Below are 17616 nucleotides of genomic sequence, written 5' to 3' on the forward strand. Positions count from 1 at the left end.
CAGAAAAAAATGTGTTTACAGCCCTGATACAAAAAGTGTTTTTTTTTCTATATAGCTTATTTTTCCCTTCATGACGACTGTGAGGGGGGTGAACTCATCCGTTTAAATTATATTAAGCCTTACAGTTAATAATTAAGGGCGTGGCCACTTGAGTGACATGTGGATTGCAGCTGATGTCATTACTAGCCGCTATACCTTCGCCATTCATGATTCCGTTGTTTTTTTTGAGTTTTCAGATTTAAAAACGTCTATAGATAAAGAGGCTACACTCGTTCTGCGGTACCGTTGCTCTCACGGAACAGATAGACTATATATGCTTATTTAACTTTTTACTGTTAAATAAAGAATACCGTCCAAGTACCGTGCTTTCTCCATCCATGCAATAAATGCACATCCTTGAATGAGTGCAGATTTCTAGCGTAATATCTTCTTAAAGTAACTTCTTTGGTAATATCTATGGTTTAACCCATTTGAAAGGCGGCCAAAATCTGAATTTAAAATGGACTGAATAAAGCCCTCTACGAACTTGACGTGCGATGCCGCGCTGACTGACATGTATGCGCATGAATCACTCACACACACACACACACACACAGGCTCAGAGCAATATTGTAAGTTACTGCATGATAACAAATTTTTAGCATTTTTTCTAGCAGAATAATAATGCATCACGATACACAGTCTCACTTTTAGTTATGTCTTTTAATATTTCGTAGGGCAAAAGCATGAACTTTAACTATTGGCTTTACTTCTTCAAGTCAGCTGTCACTTTGACGCGAGGCCTTTAGCATATAGCATTAGCTCCTTAGCCTGAGCTAACTCGATCACGGTGTCATATTTCTCACAGAAGACGAGTGTTAAGAGAGTGAAACACACACTGACACGCCTGTTCAAACTACAGTACAGTACAGTACGCCTGCACACAGTTACTCTACACAACCTTTACTACCAAACCAGGAACTGCACCTCTGCAAGTTTAGAGACTGGCTTTCTCAGAGAGATGTGCACGTAACCTCAAAGAGTTGCTTTTTCAGGCTTATGATCTCGCTAAAGAAAATGTCTCACACGTTTGTTTTTTTCTGTCTGGGTTTGTGGCGCTTGGTTGGTAAGTTATGTTTTTTTAGTTTACATTTTTAATATGACAGCATCTAAAATGATGAACTAAAATTTTTACGAAAAAAATACAAAGTGAAAACTATGAAATGATCATATAATGACTAAAATAACTACCCATCAGTGCCTGTATGTTCTCGAGGTGTTGAGACGGATGAAATGAAGTCAACAGAAGTGATGGAGGGGGATTCGGTCACTCTTCACACTGATGTTACTCAAATACACACGGATGATCTGATTCTGTGGACATTTGGACCTAAAGGCACACACATAGCTAAAATCAACAGAGCACATGATGAGATCTTTCATGATAGTGTTGATGGGAGATTCAGAGACAGACTTCAGCTGGACAATCAGACCGGATCGCTCACCATCACAAACACCAGCACACAACACTCTGGACCGTACACAGTAGAAATCGTCACTGGAAATAAGGTCTCGGACAAGACTTTCAGCATTACCGTCTATGGTAAGCAGAGCATTACACTGTAATCTGTCCTGTTCTTTTCACATTTTAATTTTTCTCATTTTAAATGATTGCAATCAACACCCGCAATGATGTTTTAAGATTGTTTATATGTTTGAGATGGGGTAAGATGAGCCACTCACTGTATCTAGTAGAGGTCTGATGGGACTTTTTCAGTTCTGGAATCATGCCATTTTTTCACAAACGGATTTTTCTCTACGTTCTGCAAAAATGTGGGGTATTTTGCATCTTTTGAAAAACCTACTTTTGCGAACTAGCCCTAGGTTTTTGGATTATCTGGAGTCTGACTATCAATAATGATTTTTAAAAAGTTGAATTGTCAGTTCCCGGTCACTAAGGGCTGCCAAAACGTTAAAAGTGGGAGGAGTCACTTTTACTAAAATGGCTATAACTTGCTAAAAACAATTGTCCATTGTTTTTAGGCTATAATGACTAAAATGGCTGTAACTCGAGAATTGAATGAGATATTTTCACCAAACTCAGCGCACCTAAGAGCTCATTGTGTGGTCACCTTGAAAATGACGTGGCGACTGGTCACTTGGTCGTGCTATAACTATAGCGCTATAGGGTTAGGATAACCCTAACTAACCCTAACCCTGTTAACTCCCATGGTAAATTTCCTGTATTGGCTGTATTGGTCTTTTATATCTATGATTGAGATGGTTCAGCTTACATCAAGGGCATCCAAGATGAAGGTGTCTTTGTTTCCGCAGTAGTTTCAATTTTGATATTTTTAGGTCAAACCGTTCTTGTCTGTCAGTCATATAATGCAGGTCTATGGTCACCACATGATTTAATGACTCGTAAATGTAAGTACACATTGATGGCCTGAGACACGAAACGAGCAGTTTGTGTGAGAAAACAAACAGTATTTATATCGTTTTTACCTCTTGTAACCACAGCCACGTCAAAGTGATCTGAGGGCGCGTGCGCTTCGGTCTGCACAAGAACGGTTTGACCTAAAAATATCAAAATTGAAAATACTGCGGAAACAAAGACACCTTCATCTTGGATGCCCTTGAGGTAAGCTAAAACATACCAGAAATTAATTTCAAAGTGAACTATCCCTTTAAACGCATAAACTCAAAAATTTTTATTAATGTTTAATATTTTTTTATTATGTTTATAATCTTCTCTTTATAAATGACTATGTTTAATCCAGATGACTCACCTAATGCTTTTACATGGTACATGGGTTAACTTAACTCTAATGTGCTGCAAGTCGAACCACCAGCACTTTTCTGTTTTCACTTTTTTGCAAAGTCATAATTTAGTTTCACATTCTGTCTTATTTCTCCTTTCCAGATTACAACTCATCTGAAAACAGGCTCATCTTACCCCGCTCTCCTCTCCTTTCAGATGCCTTTCATTTATTTTTAATGTTATGATAAAATATTCCTTTCTCAGCTTTTTATGAAGGTTTTTCAAAAATATGAATCTATTCTAAATGCTGAGGAGTGAAGAGTAGGAGCCTCGTTTATAAAATGTTTCATAGAAACCGTCCTATGTTTGATCTTACGATCATTTCTCAAATGTGCGCTTGTGTGACGAACATATGCACAAAAATGTGAGTTTGCCTCTCTTCCAGAAGTGACATAAAATGATCCTGAAATGCAGCTGAATGCTTTCAGATCTCAGATCTTACTAATAATGCTTTACTTGAGAAGGGCAGGTGGTGAGGATTGCTTATAAGCACTTTACTCTCTCACATTTCCCAGCTTCTCTGTCCATTCCTGTCATCACCAGCTACTGTCCATCGAATCCTCCATCATCTGACACAGCATCCAGCTCCAGGTGTGTGTTGCTGTGTTCAGTGATGAATGTGACCCAGATTACTCTCTCCTGGTACAGAGGAACCGGTTTACTCTCCTCCATCAGCATCCCTGAGCTCAACACCACCATCTCTTTACATCTGGAGGTGGAGTATGAGGATAACAACACCTACAGCTGTGTGCTGAACAATCCCATCAGACACCAGGCTCGACATCTCAACGTTTCTGATTTCTGTCACACAACCTCTTGTATTAGTAAGTATAAAAGAGTGTTCGTTTCCTTCTCAGAGTGTATATTGGTCCATGGACACAATTGAAGTCAGATCCCAATAAAACACAGATTATTAGGTTTAATAATTCCAATTATTTTTGCACAATTCTTTTTATTAAGGAAGAAGTCACTGACAGAAAGTCAAATGATTAAGTTCCCTTTTTTTATTCTGTTTTTTCAATGGCCGGTACTGAATAAGAACCGATTCTCAGTTACCAACCCTGACACACTTTTGTCCATCTTTTTTTGTGAACTTGTAAAACAGAGTACTAACTACTAATGTCTGTTTAAAAAAAAGAAAGAAGAATAAAACGTTTGTCCTCTCTTCTTAGACTATGCCCACGGTTTTACTGAAGCTGTGCTCCGATTGGTCCTCTCTGTCCTGGTGGGTGTGGCTACGGTTGCTGTACTGATTTATGACATCAGATCCAGAAGAGTGTGACGGAACAGGACAGCAAATACATTACAAAAGGTCCTATGATAAGTTTTGTTACTCTTGTTACATTTTTCCCTCTCCTGCTCTTTATCATGTTTTGTCATGTTTCTTAGGTAATATCTATGGTTTAACCTTTTTAATCGGCCAAAATATGAATTTAAAATGGACTGAATAAAGCTCTCTATGACCTTGACGTGTGATGCCGTGCTGACTGACATGTATGCGCATGAATCACTCACACACACACAAACACACACACACACACACACACACACACACACACACACACACACACACACACACACACACACACACACACACACACACACACACACACACACACACACACACACACACACACACACACACTCACACACACACGCTCATAGCAATATTGTAAGTTACGATACACATAGTCTCACTTTTAGTTACTTCTTTTAATTATTATAGTATTTCGAAGGCCAAAAACATGAACTTTAACTATTGGCTTTACTTCTTTAAGACACCTGTCACTTTAGCGTGAGGCCTTTAGCATATAGCATTAGCTCCTTAGCCTGAGATTGTAGTCATTACTGTATATTATTGCATTCATGTTTATTAAAATATAGACAAAAAGTGTAGATTGTGCAGTTCAGTGGTAAGAAATTAATCTAATGTTTGCTCTGTTGAGTTATAGTTCAATTGAATATATTTCAAAATGTATAATGTCTGTCACTACATGTAAGTATTATTAAAAAATCTATTGTGTTGCAGTCATTATAAGTGATTACTTAAGGGATGGTTGAGCATTAGTGATGAACACCTGCTGTTAACAAGCAGAAGACATTAAATCTCTGAAGATCTCAGCAGAGGAGGATTAAATTCACTGTTGCCAACTCATTTCCTTGGGTAGTTGCTTTAGGGAGTTTATTGCTAAAAGTTTAGATTTAGATTAAAAATGGCGTACCCCAGTTTTGGCCTTCGGTCGTATGTACACTCTAAGTAAAGATCCTACGCACAGTTTTATAAACGAGACCCCGTCATTCACAGTGAACTCTTGCATACAGAGTGACTGTGACAGAAAATCATAAGTGTGTCATTTTAATGAGTGGCTTTTATTGCTTGATTGAGCAAAGTTTCAAAAGTTGCTATAGAATACATTTTAAAAGTAGCTAAATGTGTTGCTTGAAAAACAAGTTACTTAGGTATTCGGAAAAGTTGCTAAATCTAGCAAATCTGAGTGAAATTAAATCTAAATCGAAAGCCAACTCCCTAACGTGTATGAAATTCATTTTTGATTTCATAAATAACTATGTGTTTGAATACTGCATATATATATATACCCATCCAGATCTACCCCAGCGAAGGGCTGTGTGTCACTGCTGAGAAAACATAAGACTGTTTTGAAAGAAACGTGTAGCTTTGTTTAGTCGACACATGTTTCTTTCAGGATGTGGTTTGACAATGAGACATGCATATGAGCACGAGTTCACTCAATGCAGAGACCAGTAATGATGATACCCCTTCTCTGAACACTCAAGAAAAGCTACAAAAGCTGTCACTGGGATGGTCCCTTTTCATAAGGTACACATTAGGTACCAGTATGTACAGGTACCAGTATGCACCCTTTAGGTACAGAGATGTGCCTTTTGAAAAGGAACCGCCCCAGACCAGTTTCTCTAACTTTCTTTCTGAGAGTTTACCTGTAGTTAAACCACTCTTCAAAAGTTAAGGAAGTATTTTAGTAAAGACAATTATGTGAGCAGGAAAGTTTCAAAGCTGTGAGTGTGTATTTGTGAGTATTTGATCAAATGTAGGCTTATAATGCTTTTGGGAACGGCGACTCAGATTAGTTTTGATCTTATAGTGCTTCAGCAGTTTTTCAGAAAACACTCCTCCTCTGTGAAAATTACTCTGGCATTCAAAAGTCATGTTTCTGCTTTCTGTCATATTAGAGAAGTGCAATCCTTTGAAAACAAAAGGAAAGCAGAAATCAGGTCGGTTGTTTCTGTGGACTGAGAGAACAGAAGCCAAAAAACACTTATTCCACCAAACCAATCTGGCTCTCTCTGAGACAACTAATGAAACACCTTTCGATGATCATAAACCAGCTGAGACCTCTCATGTGAATCCACAGATATTCTCACATCAACAGCTGCTGGTTCTCAACAATCATATCTAATCATGTTCTTGGAAATGGCTTTGGGAAAATGTGTTTTCTGGGAATAATAATACTATATATAATTGAATGTAACAGAAGTGATATAATTGAATGTAATATATATACACTCATCTAAAGGATTATTAGGAACACCATACTAATACTGTGTTTTTAACCCCCTTTAGCCTTCAGAACTGCCTTAATTCTACGTGGCATTGATTCAACAAGGTGCTGAAAGCATTCTTTAGAAATGTTGGCCCATATTGATAGGATAGCATCTTGCAGTTGATGGAGATTTGTGGGATGTACATCCAGGGCACGAAGCTCCCGTTCCACCACATCCCAAAGATGCTCTATTGGGTTGAGATCTGGTGACTGTGGGGGCCATTTTAGTAGAGTGAACTCATTGTCATGTTCAAGAAACCAATTTGAAATGATTCGAGCTTTGTGACATGGTGCATTATCCTGCTGGAAGTAGCCATCAGAGGATGGGTACATGGTGGCCATAAAGGGATGAACGTGGTTAGAAACAATGCTGAGGTAGGCCGTGGCATTTAAACGATGCCCAATTGGCACCAAGGGGCCTAAAGTGTGCCAAGAAAACATCCCCCACACCATCACACCACCACCACCAGCCTGCACAGTGGTCACAAGGCATGATGGATCCATGTTCTCATTCTGTTTACGCCAAATTTTGACTCTACCATCTGAATGTCTCAACAGAAATCGAGACTCATCAGACCAGGCAACATTTTTCCAGTCTTCAACTGTCCAATTTTGGTGAGCTCTTGCAAATTGTAGCCTCTTTTTCCTATTTGTAGTGGAGATGAGTGGTACCCGGTGGGGTCTTCTGCTGTTGTAGCCCATCCGCCTCAAGGTTGTGCGTGTTGTGGCTTCACAAATGCTTTGCTGCATACCTCGGTTGTAACGAGGGGTTATTTCAGTTAAAGTTGCTCTTCTATCAGCTTGAATCAGTCGGCCCCTCTCCTCTGACCTCTAGCATCAACAAGGCATTTTTGCCCACAGGACTGCCGCATACTGGATGTTTTTCCCTTTTCACACCATTCTTTGTAAACCCTAGAAATGGTTGTGCGTGAGAATCCCAGTAACTGAGTAGATTGTGAAATACTCAGACCGGCCCGTCTGGCACCAACAACCATGCCACGCTCAAAATTGCTTAAATCACCTTTCTTTCCCATTCTGACATTCAGTTTGGAGTTCAGGAGATTGTCTTGACCAGGACCACACCCCTAAATGCATTGAAGCAACTGCCATGTGATTGGTTGATTAGATAATTGCATTAATGAGAAATTGAACAGGTGTTCCTAATAATCCTTTAGGTGAGTGTGTATATATATATATATATATATATATATATATATATATATATATATATATATTACAAGTTCTTATAATAACTTCTTTCCACACACAGTTAGTAGCATCACCTGTCACTTTCATTATCATTGCCACATGTCATTATAATGTACAGTAAGTGATGGGTGATGCTGCATGTGGAAGGAAGATCTTACAAAGTCAGATTTGTGTTAGTTTGCACTCAGTCAACAGATCCGACTACATTATCACACACACTTGAGCATAATCATTATAATAATATTCATAATTTTTTGACTTTATGTCATTTCAGTATTTAAGCTGTGAACTGTCCACCAGCTTGGCTCATGAGTTTGTCTATGTTTGTATACAGATTTACAGTAAGTGAAGTGAGATGTTTAAATGGTGTAACATTTAATTTACAACTATATTTTTTATATATTTTATTTTTTATTGTATTTATTTAATATTCTAGAAATAAAAGCTGTAAAAGTTTTGAAATATGTTAATATTTGTTTTACATTTTAGAAACAGGGGAAATGTGTGATTCTGTTTTTTATTGTATTCCACTACACAGACACACAGAAGCTCCCAGTGTGTTTTAAGAGAAAAATAAACGTGCTCCACTCAGTTCACTGTGAAAGTGAAAGCGTTTGAGGTACACACATATAAGAATGTGGTTTATTCTGATGGGTGGACAAACAGTTTCTGCATATCTATTATTTCATGTATGTGCTGTGTGTGAAGACTTTATTTTCCTGTCCTACTTATGTGAACTTGATACATTCTAACTTCACAGATAGCAAGCAACCATCGAAACAATGTTAAATCAATCTTAATGTTTCAATGTTAACTGCACTGAATCATCATCACATTCACACTCGCAATTCATTTTGAAAATACTTAAATTTCATCTGTGGTGGCAAAAATCCTGTCAAACATCATCACTGCGTAAGAGACACTCAGAGTCAAATTAATAAAAAGAGAAATATTTATTCTTGCAAGAATAGGTTCAGTCTAGTACACAGAAGTAACGCTGTGCAAGAGAGTGACACACAACAGGAAGATATGAGACGGCCTTTATACTCTTTTCAAGGTTCCTCCTCACCCATGTTCAGTAAGGCTTGCGTTAACACAGACTTTTAGTTTTAATTGTAAGGTGAGGTAAAAGGGGCGGAGGCAGTGGACAAAATCACTGTGAGGCATCGGAGGGGGGGCTCAAAATGTTTAAACGTTTTTTTGTTGTTGCACCGTTTGCATTTGTATTATTTCTTAAACAATTATTTTAAGAGTATATCATTATATTATTTACAATACACATATTTTAATGATATTTTAGGGGGGGTACAACCCTCAGATAGGGGGGTTCCTGACCCCCCCGACCCCCCCCGCGATTTCCGCCTATGGCTACAACTGTCCTAGGCAAGATTTGAGCTGCCCCTTCCACTGCCTCACGGTGTTCATGATATTAGGGTGACCCCGATCGAGTTTTCCATAGTTAATAAACACGGTTCCCTTAATCTCAGTTACATAAAATTGTCACTTTTTTCTACATTATCTATCCACACACACACACACACACACACACACACACACACACACACACACACACACACACACACACACACACACACACACACACACACACACACACACACACACACACACACACACACACAAAAAAAAAACTGGACTTAACCCTCTAAACACAATGATGTCCAAAAGACGTCTTTTCAACGTCTTTGTCACAAAAGTCGGACGTTGAAAAGACATCTTTTGGACATCATTGTGTTTAGTGGGAGGTTAAACTGAAACTTTGTGAAAACCCCTGAGCGTTTCCATGCAGCTTTAATGAGCTAAAATTAATGTTTTGACGATGATAATGATAAAGAGAATTGATTTGGCTATTGTAATTGAATCCGCCACTGTATTTGCTAGTTTGGGGTACTATGTTGTCCGGATTGTGTGTATATTGTGTCACTAACCTCTGGAATGGGTGTTTTATCACCACAGATGGGTTAAGTGAAACTACAAACTTTACAGAAGCTCTGTCAATCTGATGAAAAGATGATGTAGAACATGGAACGAGCTTGGGACGAGATTGGATGTCCAGCTCTGTCTAGTAATTATGACTACTTTTGTCAATTATGATGTTGATTTGAGTTCTGAAATACTCTCTGGATTAGACTAATTATGTAAATTGGAATTGTGAAGTTGAAGATTGCCGTCCATTATGGGTTAAAACCCTTGTCTAAATTCAACTAAGGGTGTAAATGTAAATAGTCAACTATGTGTGATCAGAATGATAATGTAAAAATAGTAGATTTGACAGCATAGAAAAAGTGACACATAGGTCATTATCAAATTATCGCATTTATGAAAGGCTAGTGGGTGAACAAAGAAGGACCTGTAGAAACAACACTGGATAACTGTGAGATTGAGAATGTGTTGTTTGTAGATGGCTCTGCCTTCAGAGAGAAAACAACAAGCCTGAATTGCGTAGGATAGGCGGTGACAACTGAATCTGCAGTTTCAGGGACGTTGTCCTCAAATAACTCTTTATCAAGCAGCTGAGCTTGTGGCTTTAACTGAAGCCAGGGAAATGTATGACGATGTACACAGACTCTCATTATTAGTTTTGACTACATAATCTTGGGGCGATGTTCAATGTTTGAACATTTTTTAAGTCAGATGGTCGACCTATTCCTCATGCTGAGTTCGTATCAAATTTGCTGGATGCTATTTTGTTGCCTGATCGAATTTCCATTTATTAATGTGCAGCGCATACCAACAAAAAATTTGTTGTTTCTGTAGGAAATGCCAGAGCAGGGCTTGATTCAATTGTTACAAAGGTATGTAAAAAAAAAAGAAAAAAGTTCACAGGTCTGATCTTTGGGGTCAATATGACCCCACATTGAATGGGAAAGGCAAAAAAAAAATTGTTTCTTATTTTTCAGTTGTCAAAAAAACAAAACAAATCCTGAATAAATCTGAAAATCCATATCACAATGAAGGTCTGGTACTGGAGAAGAAATACAATGTGGCGCACGCACACACACACGTTTTTGTGGTATAGAAGGTCGCACAAGTTTGGTGGTGGTATATGGGGACTCACCTTTCCCAAAGCCCTACAGTGATGATATAACTATCAAAAAAATTTTTTGGATCTGCAGATCACAAATCTGACTTAAAATATTCTATACACATAACAGAATGGAAAATATGACAATAGGATATTTTGGTGGTACACAAGGACATTCCCGCCCCCTCCTAAAATGTTCCCACCTATGACATAATTGGGATTTCTGGGCCCCACCCTGATTATGAGGACACTCATTTTACAATACACATAATATGTAATTTCAGTGGATTACAGGGACCTATGTGTTTTACTGGCACATGCCCACACACACACAAACCTGACAACATGGTGTATTACCAAGACTAATGTGATTTCAGAGTACAGGATCTCCAATACAATACACAACTGCACAATCCAACATTATACGTTATACGATACGTCCGCGATATTAATGCGATATGGCTCAGCTTGTCAGTTAACTACGGCTCTTTGTAGTAAATGCCGCTCCATCTGAAAGCAGGTGAAGGCGATTTACTACTAATCAAGGAACCGGCTTTACTGACGAGATGCGCATAACAATATTGTGCGATATATCGCCCAGCCCTATGTGATACTTTTAAAATGGACATTATACTAACATTTACATCTCAGGCCAATCCACATCAGTGCAGCAACAGGTCCCACACATTCAGCACATCGGTCCATGCTTGATATTGCTGAAGGGACCACGTCATGCTTACAGACCTGTGAAGAAAAACAATTGTGAATGTGAAATAGTAGAAAGGGAATATTCTAAAACACGCATGTAAAACTACATTATGAGCAACATTGTTCATTAATCGTTTCATTTTTTTGGGTGAAAGGGAAGCTGTGGTCATTTCATTAAAAAAAGACCACTTGGAATCATTAAACAACATTTCCATTACATTGCTTAGATTGTATTGGTTGATATGCTGTAACACAAATCCTTATTTAGACATTGTCTAATATTACTGAAAAGAGCTTATAAAAAAAAGGCTGCATGCTCTTCACTTTGAAACAGGGAGTGCAATAGACTATTTACTTAGTGCCCATATCAAATTCTGAAAGATTGAATTAAGCCATATCGTGCTTTCGACTTAAGTTCATTTGACAGATTATTTGCCTAAGCAATGGCACAGAACACAATGTCAAATACATTATGTTATTATTAAAAGTGTAAAAATAGTTCATTCGGTTCAAACTGGGGCAGGACAGATTAGACTGTGGTGGGCCAGCAGAGTAAAGGCAATTAATGGGAAACACTGTGTAAATAATTTGACTAAAACATGTAAATACCTCCTTGACTCCTTCACTAGGTGCACAAACGCTCTGCTCCTAATTTAACAAGTACTCTTTGACAGGTGGCATCTGAAAACAATGAAAAAAGAGGGCTAATTTGGTGAAGATACACTACAACAAACTAGTATTTTCTAAAATGATGCAATGGTCTTTTAATTACCATCTCAACATCCTTCTCAACATAGTCTTGACCTTCCAATGATAATCTGTCCTTCTCAGGAGTCACCTGGAAGTAAAGAAAAGAAAAAAGCTACTAAACAATATTACAGACAGGATTCAGAGATTATCCAAAAAAAGCAGTGTCACAAGCTAAATTTCCATCCACTTGTCAATCGAATTATCTGAAGTTCGGTAAAAAAACCTCATACGAATAAAGCTGGTGAAAGTGTGTTTCCATCCAACGGCTTTAAAGCGAATAAAAACCTGTGCGTAATGACGTCACATGCTGTTTTGCGTTCAAATTGGTATATCGAATTGATTTGAGACATTTTAAGGTGTTTCTATTCATTTTCCAAACATTTGCAAACAAAGTTTTGCTAGACAAAATGGATCGTGCCATCTACCAACAAATGATCAATATTGCACAAGTTGTAATAGTGCTTATGTGCCAGCTGATAGCGACATATCAAGCTATAATAAGAAAACAACGACGCTATCAACACATTGCTATGATGATGCAGATCGCTAGACGATCATTGCATCTTAAGGGACATTTGTGTCGGCACTCCCGGTGCCGCATGTGGTGCACTCCCTGGTGCACTCAGTGCGCATGACGCGGCAGTCTTCACCACTTCTGACCAGGGGTGCGTTTCCCAAAACCATAGTTGCTAACCTTTTAGCAACTTAGTTGGTTGGCAATGGGAAATTGCATTGCAACCAACAAAGTTGCTAACTTAGTTAGCAACTATGGTTTTGGGAAACGCACCCCTGTAGCCTAAAGGTGCGTCTGTTTACCTTGGTAGATGGTACACTTAATCTCAGATTGAATGAAAATGCAGTTCATATATGAGGAGCTCTTTTCCAAAATGCGATAAATCCATTTCAATAGGTTTCAGGAAAATTACATTTTTTACCTGGACCCACACATTTTGTGAATATTCAATTTATCCTGTTTAAATTTTTTTTTTTTGGCTCAGTCTGAACATGTTGAACAACGATTATTAAATCAAAACAAAATTGCTGATGATAAATTCAAAGTAAAAAACAATTATTTTCAAAACGCTATAAATCCATCCATATTTTCCCCAAAACACTATAAATCCATCAATTTTTGGAAAAAAGACAAAAAAAGTTTGTCTTTTTTAAAAGTCTTTTGTCTTTTATTTTTCGTGTTTGCATTTATGAGGAAAAAACAAAGTTATGTGACAGTTTATTCTCCATTACGGACGCGACCGCTCTGAAAGTGGCACTAAAAGACTTTCAAACTTTCACACAGAGACCTCAAACCTCAAATTTCGTTTTTTATTAATTGTATCTTAATTTTAATACATTTTTCATTAACCAATTTCCTGGATTTAATAAATAAAAAGTCAATATAGCAGACGAACAGATAAATCACAAGATAAGGCTACGGTGCCTGATCTGGAGATTATATCATTATGAACCGAACCGTAGCCCACTCGCCTCACAGGCCTAAAAAATTTGAAATATATCTATTATCTACAGAAAACTGGTTCTAAACAGAACCATCCAAAACAAAATAAAACTAATTAAAACCCTTTAATCACAATTATTTTTTTATTTGGCAAATAACGTTTCCATCAGCGTGTATCGCATAAGCCGTATATCGATCAAGATAAAATCCGATGAGACCGAACGCATTTCATTTGAATCGATATTCTGGAATTTCAATCGAATTTTACTTTTTCCATAAGGCATTTTTCATTCGATATCACTTAATTCGTATAAAAACATTTGGATGGAAACATAGCTACAGACATACCTTTTCCAGTCCTTCAGTGGATGTACAGACGCTTGATTCAATTAACACTGACTGATCACTGACAACTGAAAACATCAAATAAAAACAAGCTCACATTATGAATGAGGTACTCAAGCAAAAGATGGCTAATGATACCATTATTAGATGATGCCCGAACAAATTCAGGTATGATGGCACATTTTCAACCACTGGGTAATTATAGTGGACAAATACATCCATAGGTTACAGCAGTGACTTGCACATTTAAAAGAGGGAGTAATATTAACGTGGTATTCATGCATTTAGTTAAAACTCTGGATATATGTCCATAACCATTTGATTTTTAGAGAGAGAAATAAAACAATACCTTATGTACATCTCTGGCTTCTGACTGGGAATGAGTGTTCACTTTAAGACTGGGGGGTTCAACCTCACGGAGAGTCTACAAAACATAAAATTAGACATTTGAGACACTGGTCTAAATATGTTAAAAGCCTAGGTCGCAAAAACATCTTTGCTACATTTGCTCATATGCGTTGGGAATCAAAAACAATTCCAATTCTAAAATATGATAGATACGGTCAGGAATTGTATACTAGTTATACAATTAACATTTAAATTCCTCCGATCTATTCCTTTGTGTGAATTTTAATATGACCTTGAACTATATAAAATTCAGTCTCTGTTTTTGACTGAATACGTTTGGTCACATTTCATTACAGTTTCTGTAGTATTTGTGCGATAGCTAATTTATTAGTTACTACTTGTCTTTATTAATGCTTGAAATTTATAATAGCTAGGCTAGTTGTTTATACGGTATTTTTAAACCATAAGCAAAATGTCCTTCTGTAAGTGTTCTTAACACTGTGGATTTATGTTTATGGGATTCAGCTACAATGAAATGTTTTAGAATCAGACCTAGAATAAATGTGAATGATATACAAGTTTATTTTTACCTTATTGGAATCAATAAGAATTGGAATACGGTAGATATGCAGAATCGGAATGAATAATTAAGCGATTACCAACCCTACTTATTCTCTTAAAGCACAACTCACACTTACCTTGTCTAGTCCCACAGTCAGAGTGGCACAATCACTTCCTGATGAGAACTGGGTCTTATCGCTCATCTGAAAATATGAAATAAAAATTCACATACAGATAGAAGTTATAAAACATTCATAATAGATTAAATATATCAAAGGGATAATGTACAGTCAGCCAGTAATTAATGCAAAATATACATGAACTGGATGACCAGGGTCCCTCATACAAAGTTACTGACCAATAAATGCTGTATATGCACATGAAAAAATTGAGATAATATACAAGTAAGATTGCAAATTAGTAGAATTGCAAAACAATATTTCAATATTAGAGAAATGTTTAAGTGTTACCCAAGGTAATGTTCATGGCTTTTTATATTACTTATATTATGTGTGTCCATTACAGTATGTTGTGTGTAGCTTTACACCCGCTTTATGAGGACACAGTTTTTCGAGGACATCATACGAACATGTTCCTGATGTTTAACTTGACGGAACAATCTCAGTGTTTGTGTTAGTTTGACAGGTCCTGGTCTATGAGGACACAGTATTTCGAGGACATCATACAAACATGTTCCTGATGTTTAACTTGACGGAAGAATCTCAGTGTTTGTGTTGGTTTGACAGGTCCTGGTCTATGAGGACACAGTATTATGAGGACATCATACGAACATGTTCCTGATGTTTAACTTGACTGAAGAATCTCAGTGTTTGTGTTAGTTTGACAGGTCCTGGTCTATGAGGACACAGTATTATGAGGACATCATACAAACATGTACCTGATGTGTGACTTTGACTGGGTGTGTTGTGTTAGTTTGACAGGTCCTGGTCTATGAGGACACTAGTTTTACTGGGACACTGGTAACTAGATACATTTGGACGGCACCCTGAGTTCAAGTGTGTGCATGTATGAGAGTGATACAAGACACAACACGCCTCTGTCAGTTGTACAGTAAGTGATCAGGACTCAAATTTTTGCACAAACAATCGTAATTCAGTGACTGATAACTGTGGCAAACAATCTGTTTCTGAGGAACACTGAAATATGTTCTATTCTTTAAGGACTAAGTAAATTATTAAGTTAACTTCTTGGATACCTTTAGATTTGCTGTATCTTGTTTGGGTTTGAAATGAGTCTTTTCAGTTGTCATCTGAAACAAGTTTTAAAAAACAAAATATTACTTGACAAATAATTACTATTGTAGAATTACTTATTGAAAGTCTATTTTAACCGAATAGGCTACTTTATTTACCTTCTATTATGATTACATTTTATCTAACAAGTAAAATTATGAGTATTGTTGTAAACTTCTTCCTTCTTCAGTGTAGAAAAACTCAGAAGCGAAAACCAGGAGACTTATTTAAGCAGGATTCTTTATTTGCTGTAGTCTGCTCCGTACCCAAGTCAAGTGAAGTCTAACTAAGGCAGTATACATTGAGTTCATATATACATTTCAAGGGGGAGGGATTACATTGTGATGTAAATGAGCTGAGACAACGAGAACAGGAAAAGGCATAGACTTCTCGTACTGAGATGAGACAAATGGTCTCAGTAATAAAATAACAGGTGTTCAAACTTGCTCAGCATGACTCTTCCCCCGGTAAACAACGAGAACAGGAAAAGCCTAGCCTTCTCGTACTGAGATGGGACAGTCAGGAATATCCCGCTGAGAACCCCTACCGTTTGCAGAGATTTCCTGGTCTCATCATTTCTAAACTTTCTCAATATAAAATACTATTGTATTGGAAGTCTAAATTAAACATTTAAATAAATTTGTAATCCTACATTTCCCCCTTTGAGAGTTCTAAATAACTCTCACAAAATACAAATTTAGACACTTAAAAGTTAAATTCTTGTAACTTGTGATCATTACAGGCTCATGCTTCTGTGTTGCTGTTTCTGCAATTGCATGCTGACACAGAAACAAACATGCAAATTTAGGGTCCGTTAAGTTCTTAAGGGTGATAGTCTTTTCTGTTTGGAACTGTCATTTCTTTGTGAGGGGCGTGAGTCATTTGTTGAATGAAACACTTGATACTGTGGACGCATAGATAGTACGCTATTAGAAGAAATAACAGCAGAATTGCTATTTCCTTTATCCACAGCCAGGGTTTCCCAATCAAGTTTCCGAACCATGAAAAATTTACTTCAGTCATCTGGTGTAATTTTGCTGAAAGATCAAGAATGTCTTGTTGGATTTTGTTCAAGTTCTCTGTTGGATCCATTAAAACCCGGTGCAGCACTCAGGTCCGATGATGGTGAAGGCTCCTTCCGTTGCTAGAATGTAATCTAAGGCCACTCTGTTCTGTAAGATCATTATCTTGTGCGAAGTGAGAGTGTCTGTGATGTTACTGGTACGACAATCTTGATCATGTTGATGGATGACTGAAGGTTTCGTATGTGAGTCTCTGCGTTGTGTATTTTTTTCTTTTTCTTTTCTTTATCCTTTTGTGATAGTTGGCTCGGAAGAGGGTCAAGTTGTTTCTTGAGGTTTTCTTGTGGCTTCATACGCAGATGACGAGGTCAGTGCGTATGGGTCTCGGGAAGTCATCAGTGGTATCTGCACAGAGTAAGAAAGAAAACAAAAGACAGGAGAGCAGTATTTGTTCAAACACTAGGGTTGTAAACTTCCGAGTCTGCTAAGCAGTAGAGCAGTATTTGTTCAAACACTAGGGTTGTAAACTTTTTCTGG

General features: G+C 37.5%; 1 protein-coding gene and 1 pseudogene across 2 annotated transcripts in view; one reads left to right on the forward strand and one right to left on the reverse strand.

The window, feature by feature from the left end:
• Positions 1-17616, reverse strand: part of LOC143746056 (uncharacterized) — a 129781-nt pseudogene that overhangs the window by 30475 nt on the left and 81690 nt on the right. The window lies entirely within an intron of this gene.
• LOC143746113 (uncharacterized) lies at positions 963-4272 on the forward strand. The gene is made up of 4 exons (XM_077237878.1): positions 963-1105; positions 1238-1582; positions 3319-3627; positions 3976-4272. Exons 1-4 carry the CDS (start codon positions 1039-1041, stop codon positions 4083-4085), a joined length of 831 nt encoding a protein of 276 aa, XP_077093993.1. The 5' UTR covers positions 963-1038; the 3' UTR covers positions 4086-4272.

Source organism: Siphateles boraxobius, unplaced genomic scaffold, assembly GCF_051911475.1.
Source record: "Siphateles boraxobius isolate OS27281-9 unplaced genomic scaffold, OSU_SipBor_1 21, whole genome shotgun sequence".
Classification (NCBI taxonomy): Eukaryota; Metazoa; Chordata; class Actinopteri; order Cypriniformes; family Leuciscidae; genus Siphateles; species Siphateles boraxobius.

Excerpts from the sequence above, each read along its gene's own strand:
- LOC143746113 (XM_077237878.1), top strand. The coding sequence starts at position 1,039 with ATGATCTCGCTAAAGAAAATGTCTCACACGTTTGTTTTTTTCTGTCTG. Across the intron at positions 1,106-1,237 it reads GGGTTTGTGGCGCTTGGTTG|TGCCTGTATGTTCTCGAGGT; the intron begins GTAAGTTATGTT and ends ACTACCCATCAG. Across the intron at positions 1,583-3,318 it reads TTTCAGCATTACCGTCTATG|CTTCTCTGTCCATTCCTGTC; the intron begins GTAAGCAGAGCA and ends CACATTTCCCAG.